Source organism: Trichomycterus rosablanca, chromosome 1, assembly GCF_030014385.1.
Source record: "Trichomycterus rosablanca isolate fTriRos1 chromosome 1, fTriRos1.hap1, whole genome shotgun sequence".
Taxonomy (NCBI): Eukaryota; Metazoa; Chordata; class Actinopteri; order Siluriformes; family Trichomycteridae; genus Trichomycterus; species Trichomycterus rosablanca.
This window is the reverse complement of record NC_085988.1, coordinates 705,001-722,500: the sequence shown is the minus strand read 5'-3', so window position 1 is coordinate 722,500 and position 17,500 is coordinate 705,001. Positions and strand designations below refer to the sequence as shown.

Sequence of the window (17,500 nt, the reverse complement as noted above, 5' to 3'; positions counted from 1 at the left end):
TGAGCTACAGCATGGTGCCCAAGGTCATACAGCGGTTTTCCAGGACAGGTTCCACTCGGAACAGGCTTCGCCAGGGTCGACCAAAGAAGTTGAGTCCACGTGTTTGGCGTCATATCCAGAGGTTGGCTTTAAAAAATAGACACATGAGTGCTGCCAGCATTGCTGCAGAGGTTGAAGACGTGGGAGGTCAGCCTGTCAGTGCTCAGACCATACGCCGCACACTGCATCAACTCGGTCTGCATGGTCGTCATCCCAGAAGGAAGCTGACGCACAAGAAAGCCCGCAAACAGTTTGCTGAAGACAAGCAGTCCAAGAACATGGATTACTGGAATGCCCTGTGGTCTGACGAGACCAAGATAAACTTGTTTGGCTCAGATGGTGTCCAGCATGTGTGGCGGCGCCCTGGTGAGAAGTACCGAGACAACTGTATCTTGCCTACAGTCAAGCATGGTGGTGGTAGCATCATGGTCTTGGGCTGCATGAGTGTTGCTGGCACTGGGGAGCTGCAGTTCATTGAGGGAAACATGAATTCCAACATGTACTGTGACATTCTGAAACAGAGCATGATCCCCTCCCTTCGAAAACTGGGCCTCATGGCAGTTTTCCAACAGGATAACGACCCCAAACACAACCTCCAAGATGACAACTGCCTTGCTGAGGAAGCTGAAGGTAAAGGTGATGGACTAAACCCAATTGAGCACCTGTGGTGCATCCTCAAGTGGAAGGTGGAGGAGTTCAAGGTGTCTAACATCCACCAGCTCCGTGATGTCATCATGGAGGAGTGGAAGAGGATTCCAGTAGCAACCTGTGCAGCTCTGGTGAATTCCATGCCCAGGAGGGTTAAGGCAGTGCTGGATAATAATGGTGGTCACACAAAATATTGACACTTTGGGCACAATTTGGACATGTTCACTGTGGGGTGTACTCACTTATGTTGCCAGCCATTTACACATTAATGGCTGTGTGTTGAGTTATTTTCAGAAGACAGTAAATCTACACTGCTATACAAGTTGTACACTGACTACTCTAAGTTATATCCAAGTTTCATGTCTATAGTGTTGTCCCATGAAAAGATATAATAAAATATTTGCAGAAATGTGAGGGGTGTACTCACTTTTGTGATACACTGTATATACACACACATACATACATATATATATATATATACACACACACATTATATACACACGTTATATACACACACATTACATATACAAAAAAACACATATACACACACACACACACACACACACATTATATACACACACTATATACACACATTACACACAGCCACACACATTATATACACACGTTATACACACACACACATACACACATACACACACATTATATACACACACTATATACACACATTACACACACCCACACACATTATATACACACACTATATACACACATTACACACACCCACACACATTATATACACACGTTATATACACACACACATTACATATACAAAAAAACACACACACGTTACACATGGTCCTCCAGAATGGTTCGGTAGTCCTTGGCAGTGACGCGCCCATCTAGCACAAGTATTGGGCCGAGGGAATGCCATGATATGGCAGCCCAAACCATCACTGATCCACCCCCATGCTTCACTCTGGGCATGCAACAGTCTGGGTGGTACGCTTCTTTGGGGCTTCTCCACACCGTAACTCTCCCGGATGTGGGGAAAACAGTAAAGGTGGACTCATCAGAGAACAATACATGTTTCACATTGTCCACAGCCCAAGATTTGCGCTCCTTGCACCATTGAAACCGACGTTTGGCATCGGCACGAGTGACCAAAGGTTTGGCTATAGCAGCCCGGCCGTGTATATCGACCCTGTGGAGCTCCCGACGGACAGTTCTGGTGGAAACAGGAGAGTCGAGGTGCACATTTAATTCTGCCATGATTTGGGCAGCCGTGGTTTTATGTTTTTTGGATACGATCCGGGTTAGCACCCGAACATCCCTTTCAGACAGCTTCCTCTTGCGTCCACAGTTAATCCTGTTGGATGTGGTTTGTCCTTCTTGGTGGTATGCTGACATTACCCTGGATACCGTGGCTCTTGATACATCACAAAGACTTGCTGTCTTGGTCACAGATGCGCCAGCAAGACGTGCACCAACAATTTGTCCTCTTTTGAACTCTGGTATGTCACCCATAATGTTGTGTGCATTGCAATATTTTGAGCAAAACTGTGCTCTTACCCTGCTAATTGAACCTTCACACTCTGCTCTTACTGGTGCAATGTGCAATTAATGAAGATTGGCCACCAGACTGGTCCAATTTAACCATGAAACCTCCCACACTAAAATGACAGGTGTTTCAGTTATTTTGTCCAACCCCTGTATATGTTATACACACACACGTTATACACACACACATTACACACACACACGTTATACACACAACGCATTTATACATACACACACATGTTATATACACACACACACGTTACGATCTCACCCTGCCTGTAACACACACACACACATTATCAAAGAGCTAAACAGTTTTAAAACAACGTTACACCAGGCATTAGGGCGAGACATGAAGAGCATAAAATCTCCCTCTATGCTGACGATGTAATGTTGTATTAAACTAAACCGAATTCATCTCTGCCTGCACTATTACAAAGCATTTCCCAGTATAGTACTTTATCTGGTTATAGGATTAATTTATCTAAGTCTATGGCGATATGATTTAACATATCTTCTACTTCCCCTATGATGCAGAATTTCCCTTTTAACTTAGTTACATGTGGTTTTAATTATTTGGGCATTTTTCTGACTCCGGATCTTAATGACATTTACTCTAAAGATTATATACCCCTTGTGAATAAATTAAAGGCTGATCTGGTCAGCTGGTGCTCTCTCCCTATCTCTTATTTTAGTAGAATAAATACCTTGAGAATGAATATTTTACCACGTTTGCTCTATCTATTCTAATGTCTTCCCTGTTATTTATCTAGCTCATTTTTAAAGACCTGAACAGGCAGTTTTCAAGGTTTAATTGGAACAGCAGGAAACCCAGATTTAAACTAGCTAATATAATGAAACCTAAGGAGAAAGGAGGAGCAGGCATGCCAAATGTACAACTTTATTATTGGTCAGCTCAGATGAAAAATATAGTTAGTTGGTGTTCTAACAGGACAAATGTGGGTTCTCATGGAATCCAGGGCCTGCTCCCCTTTACCTATACAGTTCTTACCATTCATTCAAAATACAAATAAATTAAAGAATGTCTCGGAGAGCTTTGTTATATCTAATACATTGCGCGCATGGAGAAGGTACCAAAAGGCCTCTCCCAGCTCTCTCCAGTGGCATTCAACCCAGACTTTCCCTCTCAATGATCAGATATTGGGCTCTCCAGTTGGAGTAGACGTGGTATATCACAGATTTCTTGTTTATTTTCAGAGGGTGTTATGATGTCATTTTTGGACCTTTCGAATAATTATAATTTGCCAAGGACAGACTTTTTCAGATATCTTCAACTTAAGACACTTTATTAAAGCTCAGTTGGATGCCAAGACTTTGAGAACTGATGTGACAGAGATCGAGTGTTTTATATCCAAGCAACATGACCTGAGAGGTCTGATCTCAAGGTTCTATGTCATGCTGTCTGATGGGTGTCGTTCCTCTTTTGTAAACCTCAGTGGTATCTGGGAAAGGGACCTGGAGGAGGTTATGGATGAAGAGGTCTGGTGCTCTGTTTGTTCTAGCCTGTACCCTAAGTGTACTTCAATAAATATACATGAACTTAATTTTAAGTTTATTAACAGGTTTTATCTTACCCCAGTGCGTCTACATGGGCTATTTCCAGAGAGTCAGATTTATGTTTTAAATGTCGATCTCACAAAGGCACTTTTTTTTCATTCGCTTTGGACCTGTGATAACATTAAAACTTTTTGGGAAAAGGTACATATAGCTATACAGGAAATTCTTAACATACAGTTCACACTGTGCCCTAAATTATACCTGCTTTATAGTCAATTAGAAGCTATATTTGACAACAACACAAAACAGATCTTCACCCTCTTAGTCTTCATTGCAAAAAAATGTATTTTATTGATTTGGTCCACCCCTCAGGTCCCATCAGTAAATGTATGGCTCTCTCAGATAGCATCTTTTCTCCCTCTTGAGAAGCTAACCTTTGACTTGCATCAGAAGATATGGTGTCTCCTCTTTGGAATTACATTGCATATTTTTGGGGGCTTTACATGTCCTTCTTTGTTGTTTTTATATATATATATATATATATATTAGGGCTGTCGAAGTTAATGCGATAATAACGCATTAACTCGATCTCAATTTAACGCGATTAAAAAAAATAGTGCCGTTAACGCAAATTCTATTTGGCTCTGCGAGTCATCCGTAGTTCATGTTGAGACTTGACCGTGCACCAACGTTTTAACGTCGGACTTGCCACCGTTTGTTTCATTTGCGGTTTGTTAACATAATGTAACCGAGCGTCGTAGTGATGCACTTTCTTAATAAAGAAATAAATACACGCTATATTCACAAGTTGTCGGGAGCAGAACACTTTTATTAGCTTCTTCTGTTACGGTACCGAATAGCGGACAGCTAGAGTCACCGCGTTAGCCGAGCATGCTATTCCATGAACTATGGAAGCCCCAAAGGGTCAAAACACACTCACAATGTTTGCTGATGGAGAAATTCTAACCTACAATCTGACATTTATATGAAGTCGAGGGTCTCTGCTGGATATTATTACTGCCTAGTATGTGAGTGAATAAAACTCCCTTACAGTTTTCTCTTGTCCCAGCAGTTTTTAACATCAGTACATTTAGCATAAAATGTGTTCACTATTTTAATGTTAACATTTCACTTAAAAATCCTTGTTTTCTATAACATTTACACAGATTTTTTTTTAATGTGATTAATCGCGATTAACTATGTAAAATTCTGAGATTAATCGCGCTTAAAAATTTTTAATCGTTTGACAGCCCTAATATATATATATTGTACATTTTATTGCCATCTGTGATGTTTCATGACTGTGCATTTTTTCTTATATCTGCTTATTGGGACCCTTCTCTCTCCGTTCCTTTCATTTGGAAGAAATTGTATTTGTGAATGTGCATGTGTGTGCGTTATGTGACGTGTGTCTTAATAAAAAGTGAATAAGAAAAAAAAACAACGTTACACAATAAACAACCGCAAGGAATTGAGTGAATTTACCGTCTACAGTCCAGAACATTATTATCAGATTCAGAAAAACCCAAAGATCTCTCAGTACACAGCAGCGTTAATTTCGAACCTTTTTTTCATGACGAAAATGAGACGATAACTGAATAAAAACGACATAAAAGGATAAAAACTATGACGAAATGAATCGACTGCAGATTAAAGGAACCGGCGCTGTTAATCACCTGCACATCTCTGCCCCCTGCTGGCCATTAGTGGTATGGTAGGTGGGCATGATACTGTAACCAGTACCCGCCAATCCACCTTCTGCACGTGTTATAAAAGCACACACACACACACACACACACACGTTACCATGTGAAGGTGGAGTCCTCCTGTTCGGTAGAGTACAGACATCCTTCCTGCTTCAACGTCTGCAAACTGCCTGTACACACACAGAGACAAATTCACTCATCCTGACTGGTCAGGGTCACGGTGAGTCCGGTGAGTCCGGTGAGTCCGGTGCCACCCCCCCCCCCCCACCCCCCCCCCCAAGCACTGTCAACAAGGCAGGGAATTTAGAGCCAATCTACCTCCAAGGAACCAAACACAGTTTGACAGGTCCTGACCACAGGTGAGAATAGAACTGAGCACCACCTACACAGAGTTAAGGTCACATGACCTCCAACAGCAGAAGATCACGTGGGTTCCTCTCCGAAGGTACAGTGGACACAGGTTCACCAAAACTGGACCCATGTGACCCGGTCTTGAGGTTCTTCTGCAGACGGTGACCATGAGGAACCCGAGGAACCGACCTGCCTGGTACCTCCAGATCAGGCTGGTGGTCATGGTGGACGTTTCTCAGCACACGTAACTCACTGGCCTCCCCGGTCTCTGGATCTGAACCCAGTGGAGAACCGATGATGTGATGATGTTCCCAACACCTGGAGGAACCTACGCATCAACATATATGGTGCGTGTTTGGTTATGAAGTGGGCGTGGCCGTTGGGCGTACCTTTGAGGTCGAGGGCGAGGAGCCGGGGCGTGTAGGTGACCTGTCCACCTGGAGCCAGACCTTCTCTGAAGAACACGTCGCTCTGGAGCTCAGCTGCTGGAGCCTCGCCCTCGTAACACAGAGACGCATCCTGAGGGAGAAGAGAGAGTCAGATACACCAGAACAACAGTTTAGGGAAGGTCCCGTCCTACTCCAGCACCGGGGTGAACACCACCAGCTCCACGAGGGCGTGGTTCATTCACATCTTCAGCACCTTCACCTTCACACACCTGTGATGAACACAGTTCAAGGGCCTCGAACCAGCGACCTTCTGATAACCAGTCCAGCAGCTTCACCACTGAGCCAACGCGGCTCTACAGCCACCGTGTTCACATCCAGCTGCTCCTACAGGAGTTTGGGACGAACTGGAACCACGACTGGTCTGGTTATACTGGACTGGTTATACTGGTCTGGTTATACTGGTCTGGTTATACTGGTACGGTTTAATGGTTTTACAGAAGGTCTGGACTGGTTGTACTGGACTGGTTATACTGGACTGGTTTAATAGTTTTAAAAATGTTTTGGACTGGTTATGCTGGTCTGGTTTAATGGTTTTAGAGAAGATGTGGACTGGTTATGCTGGTCTGGTTATACTGGTCTGGTTTAATGGTTTTAGAGAAGATGTGGACTGGTTATGCTGGTCTGGTTATACTGGACTGGTTATACTGGTCTGGTTATACTGGTCTGGTTATACTGGTCTGGTTTAATGGTTTTAGAGAAGTTTTGGACTGGTTATACTGGACTGGTTATACTGGTCTGCTTATACTGGACTGGTTATACTGGACTGGTTATACTGGACTGGTTATACTCGTCTGGTTTAATGGTTTTAGAGAAGTTTTGGACTGGTTATACTGGACTGGTTATACTGGTCTGCTTATACTGGTCTGGTTATACTGGTCTGGTTATACTGGACTGGTTTAATGGTTTTAGAGAAGTTTTGGACTGGTTATACTGGACTGGTTATACTGGTCTGGTTATACTGGACTGGTTATACTGGTCTGGTTATACTGGTCTGGTTATACTGGTCTGGTTTAATGGTTTTAGAGAAGTTTTGGACTGGTTATACTGGACTGGTTATACTGGTCTGGTTTAATGGTTTTAGAGAAGTTTTGGACTGGTTATACTGGACTGGTTATACTGGTCTGCTTATACTGGACTGGTTATACTGGACTGGTTATACTGGACTGGTTATACTCGTCTGGTTTAATGGTTTTAGAGAAGTTTTGGACTGGTTATACTGGACTGGTTATACTGGTCTGCTTATACTGGTCTGGTTATACTGGTCTGGTTATACTGGACTGGTTTAATGGTTTTAGAGAAGTTTTGGACTGGTTATACTGGACTGGTTATACTGGTCTGCGTATACTGGACTGGTTATACTGGACTGGTTATACTGGTCTGCTTATACTGGTCTGCTTATACTGGTTTTAGAGAAGTTCTGGACCGGTTATACTGGACTGGTTATACTGGACTGGTTATACTGGTCTGCTTATACTGGTCTGCTTATACTGGTTTTAGAGAAGTTCTGGACCGGTTATACTGGACTGGTTATACTGGACTGGTTATACTGGTTTTAGAGAAGTTCTGGACTGGTTATACTGGACTGGTTTATTGGTTTTAGAGAAGTTTTGGACTGGTTATACTGGACTGGTTATACTGGTCTGCTTATACTGGTTTTAGAGAAGTTCTGGACCGGTTATACTGGTCTGGTTTAATAGTTTTAGAGAAGTTCTGGACTGGTTATACTGGTCTGGTTATACTGGTCTGGTTATACTGGACTGGTTATACTGGACTGGTTATACTGGTCTGCTTATACTGGTTTTAGAGAAGTTCTGGACTGGTTATACTGGACTGGTTTATTGGTTTTAGAGAAGTTTTGGACTGGTTATACTGGACTGGTTATACTGGTCTGCTTATACTGGTTTTAGAGAAGTTCTGGACCGGTTATACTGGTCTGGTTATACTGGTCTGCTTATACTGGACTGGTTATACTGAACTGGTTATACTGGTCTGCTTATACTGGTCTGCTTATACTGGTTTTAGAGAAGTTCTGGACCGGTTATACTGGTCTGGTTTAATAGTTTTAGAGAAGTTCTGGACTGGTTATACTGGTCTGGTTATACTGGACTGGTTATACTGGTCTGCTTATACTGGTCTGCTTATACTGGTTTTAGAGAAGTTCTGGACCGGTTATACTGGTCTGGTTTAATAGTTTTAGAGAAGTTCTGGACTGGTTATACTGGTCTGGTTATACTGGTCTGGTTATACTGGTCTGGTTATACTGGACTGGTTATACTGGACTGGTTATACTGGTCTGCTTATACTGGTTTTACTGGACTGGTTTATTGGTTTTAGAGAAGTTTTGGACTGGTTATACTGGACTGGTTATACTGGTCTGCTTATACTGGTCTGCTTATACTGGTCTGCTTATACTGGTTTTAGAGAAGTTCTGGACCGGTTATACTGGTCTGGTTTAATAGTTTTAGAGAAGTTCTGGACCGGTTATACTGGTCTGGTTTAATAGTTTTAGAGAAGTTCTGGACTGGTTATACTGGTCTGGTTATACTGGACTGGTTTAATGGTTTTAGAGAGGTTTTGGACTGGTCCTGAAGGTTTAATGGTTTGATGGTTCCCGGATGCTGGTCTGGTTTGAAAGCTGATCTTTGAGGGTTTTGAAACTTGACCAGACTGGGAGATCAGCAGGAACCCCAGTTAGACCAGTACAACACCAGCTTTGGTCCACAGACTGCAGACACAGTACTGAGGAGAGATGAGTGGAGATGTTCTGGTGGTTCGTGAGGAACCCAAACCCTGCTGAGATCCATGACGGTGTGTGTGTGTGTGATGGAGGGAGTAATAAACAGTACACACCTGCAGGTTCCACCAGTGGGTTCCTATAAAGTTGGAGTAATGTCCGAGCTGCAGCGTGATCACCTCTCTACACACTCCACTCATCCTGCACTAGCACCCGCACTCACTCCTGTACTCCTGTACTCTCTCACACTCACACACACTCTCACACACACGCTTCAACACAGCGCTCTCACTTCCGGACTCCTTCACTGACGTCACGCCAGCCAGGCTGTGTCCCAATTCCCTCCTCGGTCCCTAAACCCTACACCCTACTCGACACAAAGTTGGCAGGTTTAACACATTAAACATAAACGAAACGGTGTGAATTATGCTAAATCAGAACCGCGCTGAATTCCGCTGTCGAATATAGCGTTAAAATAACCGTTTTATGAGTTTTAATCGGAGAGTCGGCTCACTGAACCGACTCTAGGAGTCACTTGGTAAAATATGAATGTACAGGCGAGGACGCGGATCACAGATCCAGATATTACATTATAAAGCTTTAATAAAGATCAATCTCTTCAGTTTTATTAGCGAGGTAACACAGAACCGGACTTTTACCGAACTGTGCTGTGTCATTGACTCAGAGTCGGAGGCGATGGCTCTTGGGGTTTGTAGTCCTATTAGAACTACATCTGTGTTCCTGCGCATGCGCGCCCTCTACCGGCGCTGGTGGTATTACAGGGCAGATCGCTTTCGAGTTTCAGTGTAAGTTTCAATCAGTGACTGGATTTACCTGATTTACCACACCTGTACATGCCTCTGTGTGTGTGTGTGTGTGTGTGTGTGTGTGTGTGTGTGTGTGTGTGTGTGTGTGTGTGTGTGTGTGTGTGTGTGTGTGTGTGTGTGTGTGTGTGTGTGTGTGTGTGTTTTAGCCTCAGTAGAGGAAGGAAACACACGACGAGTGTAAATGTGGATCCATGAATTCAGGTAGGATTTAATCTTTGTTCCTTATTACACACACACACACACACACACACACACACACACACACACACACACACACCACACACCACACACACACACACACACACACACACACACACACACACACACACACACTGTACCTGTAAATAGTGTGTGGGAATTTGTGCCCGTCCAGTCAAAACACGACGTCTAAAAGCTATCCATCGACAGCTGGCCAAAATGAATTGATAAGCAGCTTTATTTAGACTGATAAAGCATCGACAACTCATCCAGGCGGTCACGAAGCAACATTAGAGCTTCGAAACCAGTTACGGTGTGGAACGTCCAGGAATCGAGTTATTTCGAGGTAATCTAACCTCTTTTGGCTACTTTCTACTTAGCACCAGCTAAGCACCTTAGTCTCCAGCTGTGCCAATACAGAAAAACACGTCCTTCACCTGACCAGGAGAGTTTTAGCGCCTGGCACATGAGGGTGTGAGAACGTTTGCACTGATAAGATCTCGAGTTAATGAACGACTCGCTGGCTGAACTTTAGAACCGAACTCCTCTTTGTTTCTTCTATCCAGGAAGAACCCGAGACTGAGAGACCTGTTCATGTCTTTATCTCTGTGGAATCTGAGCAGGACGTATCCCATACACCCCTGCAGCACCAGCTGAGGAACACTGAGATCCACCAGAGTGACGGAGAATAGCAGAATGTTTGAAGGAGACCAGGAGACAGAGACCCACGTAGGGATGGACGATGACGGTCACTCTCTGAACGGTCTGAACGGAGAAGATCAGCTTCATGATGTACACGGCTGGATGGACGTGATGCAGGACGTGGCAGATGAAGGACGGTTGGAGAACAGGGTGATGGGTTGGGAGAGCAGGACGGAGAGTGAGAGACACCTGGACGACGATGAAGACAACAGAGATTATGGAGATGACGGATCTCTGGCTGATGATGAGGAGGAGGAGGATGGTGATGATGACGATGATGATCACCAGGGTCATGATGGTGGTGATGAAGATGCACGAATGTTAGGAAAGAGTTTCTCCTTCACTCCCCAAGTGACCATCGTCAGAACAACAGCCGAAAAACAGAACCCACACGATGATGTCAGAACCAATGATGCCAACATCTGTCTGGAAGAAACGAAGAAAAACAAAACAGATTTTTCCAAAGAACGTAAATACAAGCAAATTATCCCTGATGATTATAATTATATTATTTATTTAAGTTATTTATTATTGTTGTTGTTATTATTATTATAGTTATTATTATAAATTATTAAAATTATTATTATTAATAAAGTTATTATTATTATATTATTTATTGTTGTTGTTGTTGTTATAATTATTATTAAAGTTATTATTATAAATTATTAGTTATTGTTAAATTATTAAAATTATTATTATTAATAAAGTTATTATTATTATATTATTTATTTTTATTAAAATAAGTTATTTATTATTGTTGTTATTATTATTATTATAAATTATTAAAATTATTATTATTAATAAAGTTATTATTATTATATTATTTATTGTTGTTGTTGCTGTTATTATTATTATTAAAGTTATTATTATAAATTATTAGTTATTGTTAAATTATTAAAATTATTATTATTAATAAAGTTATTATTATTATATTAAGTAATTTATTTTTGTTATTATTATTATTATTTTGTTATTATTATTATTTTTACTATTTAAGTTATTTATTATTATTATTTTTATTATCTTTTTTATTATTATTATTTTTATTGTTATTATTAAAGTTATTCTTCTTATTATTATTATTATTAAAGTTATTATTATTATTATTAAAGTTATTATTATTATTAAAGTTATTATTATAAATGATTAAAATTATTATTATTAATAGTTATTATTATATTATTTAAGTTATTTATTATTGCTATTATTGTTATTATTTTTACTATTTAAGTTATTTATTATTATTTTATTATCTTTTTTATTATTATTATTTTTATTATTATTATTAAAGTTATTATTATTAAAGTTATTATTATTATTAAAGTTATTATTATTAAAGTTATTGTTATTATTATTGAATTTATTATCATAAGTTCTTATTATTATTTGTAGTTATTATTATTAAAGTTACACTTTATATATTTTTTTAATTAATATTTTTACATTTATTTGTATAATCATCATTGTTTGATAAATGTATTTTTATTAATTTATTTTTAATTTATTACATTAAAATTTTATTACATTTACTAATTACATTTTTAATGGATGTTATTTAATAAAATGATTTATTTAGATGATTTTTATTTAACATAATATTTAAATATTTATTGAAGGATATTTTTGTGATGTTTTATTTGAAGTTATTTTTTATATATTATAATATGAATCATGTATTTGTGCCTCTCAGGGTGTGGCGGTGGGTGTGGCGGTGAGCTGCTGATGTCGGGCGTGGCTCTGGTAGCGGGTGCTCTCCTGTTCCCTCTCCTGGTGTGGGGGGGTTACGAGCTCTTACCCTTCGATTCGCCGGCGGTTGGCGACGCCCCCTACAGGCTGGTGTACACCCTGCGCTGTTCCCTCTTCGCCTCGCTGCCCATCGTACTGGGTGAGTCAGTGCTCATTCATTCATTCATAACCCCTCCATCCTGGTCAGGGTCACGGTGGGTCCTGCTCCACACAAATATCAACCATGGACAGGGTAACACACACACACACACACACACACCTCCACTCTCATTCATTTAGGATTTGAACCCATGTTGCTGGATGTGTGCACCTTACCTCCCCGTGTGTGTGTGTGTGTGTGTGTGTGTGTCGCAGGCGTGTTGGTGTATGGCGTCTCCAGGCTGAGGTTCATCTCCATGACTCCCATGTTCGAGGGGAAGCGAGAAGACGGCGACGCCCTGCTCCACATGAGCTTCGTCCGAGACTCCATACACCTCCTCCTGATCTTCTTCATTCAACTGAGCGTCACGTCCACCTACGTCCAGCAGGGGGCGCTGAGGGTGGTGCCGCTGCTCACCGTCGTCTTCTGCTTCGGCAGGTCCGTATCTATACCTCACGTTCATAATCTCCTGGTACCTGATGGAGTCCATGATGCTTAAAAAGCTGGTTGGGCTTCACATGTCAAATCCATTTGGGACTGTGTGTGTGGGAATTTGTGCCTGTTCAGTCGTTTGTGAGGGCAGGCAGGCAGTCATGCCTGACAGTAAACGGCCTTCCCTCAACATCAGAGGAACATTTGAGGAACCACGAGGAACATTTGAGGAACATCTGAGGAATATCTGAGGAACCGCAGAGGAACATCAGAGGAACATTTGAGGAACCCAAAAGGAACATCAGAGGAACATCAGAGGAACATCAGAGGAACATCTGAGGAACATTTGAGGAACCCAAAAGGAACATCAGAGGAACACCAGAGGTACATCAGAAGGACCTTTTAAGGAACCCAGAGGAACATTTGAGGAACGTCAGAGGAACGCAGAAGAACATTTGAGGAATGTCAGAGGAACATCAGAGGAACATTAGAGGAACATCATAAAAATATTTGAGGAACATCTGAGGAACCGCAGAGGAACATTTAAGAAACATTGGAGGAACCCAGAGGAACATTTAAGAAACATCTGAGGAACGCAGAGGAACATCAGAGGGACGTTGTAGGAACAGCAGAGGAAACCAGAGGAACATTTGAGGAACATCAGAGGAACGGCAGAGGAATCGCAGAGGAACATCAGAGGAACATCAGAGGAACACCAGAACCACATCTGAGGAACCCAGAGGAACATTTGAGGTACATCAGAGGAATGCAGAGGAACACCAGAACCACATCAGAGGAACATCTGAGGAACCCAGAGGAACATTTGAGGAACATCAGATGAACATTAGAGGAACATCGGAGAAACCTCAAAGGAACGTCAGAGGATAATTTAGGGAACATCAGAGGAACCCGGAGGAACATTTGAGAAACATCAGAGGAACGGCAGAGGAACATCAGAGGAACATCTGAGGAACATTAGAAGAACCCAGAGGAACTGCAGGCCTCTTTCACTTCAGCTCTGATCAGCAGTGATGATTCTTCATGAGGAACTTTGTGAAGGTCACTGCCATCCAAGAGGAACCGAGAGTCTCATCTGACATTTACAGAAACACCTCAGTGATTCCTGGAACACCACCACAAGAACCTCACAGCAGCACTCCAACCTGTAATACATATGAACTGATTAATCCTCTGATGAAGTTTGGAACTCAGTGGTGATTTACACTGTATAGACAGAAGTATGTGGACGCCCCCCTAATGACTAAACTCTGGAGGACCTGATGTTGCTGGACTGAAGCTAACAGTGTGTGTGTGTATAGTGTATTGTGTGTGTGTGTGTGTGTGTGTGTGTGTGTGTGTATAGTGTGTGTGTGTGTGTATAGTGTATAGTGTGTGTGTGTGTATAGTGTGTGTGTGTGTGTATAGTGTATAGTGTATAGTGTGTGTGTGTATAGTGTATAGTGTGTGTGTGTGTGTGTATAGTGTATTGTGTGTGTGTATAGTGTATAGTGTATAGTGTGTGTTTGTGTATAGTGTATAGTGTGTGTTTGTGTATAGTGTATAGTGTGTGTGTGTGTGTGTATAGTGTATAGTGTGTGTGTGTGTATAGTGTATAGTGTGTGTGTGTATAGTGTATAGTGTGTGTATAGTGTATAGTGTGTGTGTGTGTGTGTGTGTGTATAGTGTATAGTGTATAGTGTGTGTGTGTGTGTATAGTGTATAGTGTATAGTGTGTGTTTGTGTATAGTGTGTGTGTGTGTAGTGTATAGTGTGTGTGTGTGTGTATAGTGTATAGTGTGTGTGTGTGTGTATAGTGTATAGTGTATAGTGTGTGTGTGTATAGTGTATAGTGTGTGTGTGTGTGTGTATAGTGTATAGTGTGTGTGTGTGTGTATAGTGTATAGTGTGTGTGTGTGTATAGTGTGTGTGTGTGTGTATAGTGTATAGTGTGTGTGTGTGTGTATAGTGTATAGTGTATAGTGTGTGTGTGTGTGTATAGTGTATAGTGTGTGTGTGTGTGTATAGTGTGTGTGTGTGTATAGTGTATAGTGTGTGTGTGTGTGTATAGTGTATAGTGTATAGTGTGTGTGTGTGTGTATAGTGTGTGTATAGTGTATAGTGTGTGTGTGTATAGTGTATAGTGTGTGTGTGTGTGTATAGTGTGTGTGTGTGTGTATAGTGTATAGTGTATAGTGTGTGTTTGTGTATAGTGTATAGTGTGTGTTTGTGTATAGTGTATAGTGTGTGTGTGTGTATAGTGTATAGTGTGTGTGTGTGTATATAGTGTATAGTGTGTGTATAGTGCATAGTGTGTGTGTGTGTGTATAGTGTATAGTGTGTGTGTGTGTGTGTGTATAGTGTATAGTGTGTGTGTGTGTGTGTGTGTGTATAGTGTGTGTGTGTGTGTATAGTGTATAGTGTGTGTGTGTGTGTGTGTATAGTGTGTGTGTGTGTGTGTATAGTGTATAGTGTGTGTGTGTGTGTATAGTGTATAGTGTGTGTGTGTGTGTGTATAGTGTATAGTGTGTGTGTGTATAGTGTATAGTGTGTGTGTGTGTGTGTATAGTGTATAGTGTGTGTGTGTGTGTAGTGTAGTGTGTGTGTGTGTATAGTGTATAGTGTGTGTGTGTGTATAGTGTATAGTGTGTGTGTGTGTGTGTATAGTGTATAGTGTGTGTTTGTGTATAGTGTATAGTGTGTGTGTGTGTGTATAGTGTATAGTGTGTGTGTGTGTGTATATAGTGTATAGTGTGTGTATAGTGTATAGTGTGTGTGTGTGTGTGTGTATAGTGTATAGTGTGTGTATAGTGTATAGTGTGTGTGTGTGTGTGTGTATAGTGTGTGTATAGTGTATAGTGTGTGTGTGTGTGTGTGTATAGTTTGTGTGTATTGTGTATAGTGTATAGTGTGTGTGTGTGTATATAGTGTATAGTGTGTGTATAGTGTATAGTGTGTGTGTGTGTGTGTGTGTATAGTGTATAGTGTGTGTGTGTGTGTGTATAGTGTATAGTGTGTGTGTGTGTGTGTGTATAGTGTATAGTGTGTGTGTGTGTGTATAGTGTGTGTGTATTGTGTATAGTGTATAGTGTGTGTGTATAGTGTATAGTGTGTGTGTGTATAGTGTATAGTGTGTGTGTGTGTATAGTGTGTGTGTGTGTATAGTGTGTGTGTATAGTGTATAGTGTGTGTGTGTGTGTATAGTGTATAGTGTGTGTGTGTGTATAGTGTGTGTGTGTGTGTATAGTGTGTGTGTATTGTGTATAGTGTGTGTGTATAGTGTATAGTGTGTGTGTGTATAGTGTATAGTGTGTGTGTGTGTATAGTGTATAGTGTGTGTGTATAGTGTGTGTGTGTGTATAGTGTGTGTGTGTGTGTGTGTGTGTGTGTATAGTGTATAGTGTGTGTGTGTGTGTGTGTGTATAGTGTATAGTGTGTGTATAGTGTATAGTGTGTGTGTGTGTGTGTGTGTATAGTGTATAGTGTGTGTATAGTGTATAGTGTGTGTGTGTGTGTGTGTATAGTGTATAGTGTGTGTATAGTGTATAGTGTGTGTGTGTGTGTGTGTATAGTGTATAGTGTGTGTGTGTGTGTATAGTGTGTGTGTATTGTGTATAGTGTATAGTGTGTGTGTGTGTATATAGTGTATAGTGTGTGTATAGTGTATAGTGTGTGTGTGTGTGTATAGTGTATAGTGTGTGTGTATAGTGTATAGTGTGTGTGTGTGTGTGTGTATAGTGTATAGTGTGTGTGTGTGTATAGTGTGTGTGTATTGTGTATAGTGTATAGTGTGTGTGTGTGTATAGTGTATAGTGTGTGTGTGTGTATAGTGTGTGTGTGTATAGTGTATAGTGTATAGTGTGTGTGTGTGTGTATAGTGTATAGTGTGTGTGTGTGTATAGTGTGTGTGTGTGTGTATAGTGTGTGTGTATTGTGTATAGTGTGTGTGTATAGTGTATAGTGTGTGTGTGTATAGTGTATAGTGTGTGTGTGTGTATAGTGTATAGTGTGTGTGTGTGTGTGTATAGTGTGTGTGTGTGTATAGTGTGTGTGTGTGTGTGTGTGTGTGTGTATAGTGCAGTGATGGCATAGTTACCTTGAAAAAGTAATTTAGTTACTTTATGGATTACTTGATTTTAAAAGTAACTAAGTTAGATTACAAGTTACTTTATCAGTTATATAATGCGGTCCGCTAATGCATCCCATAATGCAACTGGAGCTGCGTAGGCGATTGAAGCGGAATAAGAAACAAGAAAGACGCGGAAAACGGCGTCCTCTGTTCACAAGTGTAAATAAGATAAATAAAATAAAAAAAATTTTAAAGACAAATAAATAACAAAAAGACGATAAATATCCTAAATGTTGGCGAGTGGGGTTTGTAATGAGTCTGTAACCATGGTGATATTACGTCATCACTTGACGTTGGTAAGATGTACTTCTTTACCGGCCGAGTAGTGCATACTTCCTCCAATCTAGTGCACACTCTAAGTATGCGA

The 17,500-nt window shown here is 40.9% G+C and overlaps 2 protein-coding genes across 5 annotated transcripts in view; one reads left to right on the top strand and one right to left on the bottom strand.

The window, feature by feature from the left end:
• msto1 (misato mitochondrial distribution and morphology regulator 1) overlaps nt 1-10,619 on the bottom strand; it is a 25,195-nt gene extending 14,576 nt beyond the window's left edge. Inside the window, exons 1-3 of one of the 4 annotated variants that reach the window (XM_063014846.1) lie at nt 10,129-10,619; nt 6,170-6,299; nt 5,530-5,599 (exon numbers count right to left, since the gene is read on the bottom strand). In XM_063014846.1, the coding sequence (XP_062870916.1) occupies nt 5,530-5,599; nt 6,170-6,299; nt 10,129-10,257 (329 nt within the window). In that variant the 5' untranslated portion in view covers nt 10,258-10,619. Of the gene's footprint in view, nt 1-5,529; nt 5,600-6,169; nt 6,300-9,079; nt 9,859-10,128 lie in introns of those variants that run through there. The other 3 variants (XM_063014776.1, XM_063014970.1, XM_063014889.1) reach the window with 3 other exon arrangements.
• A 65-nt stretch (nt 10,620-10,684) lies between these two features.
• The window catches only part of tmem79a (transmembrane protein 79a), an 11,203-nt gene continuing 4,387 nt past the window's right edge, over nt 10,685-17,500 (top strand). Inside the window, exons 1-3 of the mRNA XM_063015083.1 lie at nt 10,685-11,159; nt 12,381-12,575; nt 12,791-13,013. Of these exons, the coding sequence (XP_062871153.1) occupies nt 10,685-11,159; nt 12,381-12,575; nt 12,791-13,013 (893 nt within the window). The remainder of the gene's footprint in view (nt 11,160-12,380; nt 12,576-12,790; nt 13,014-17,500) is intronic.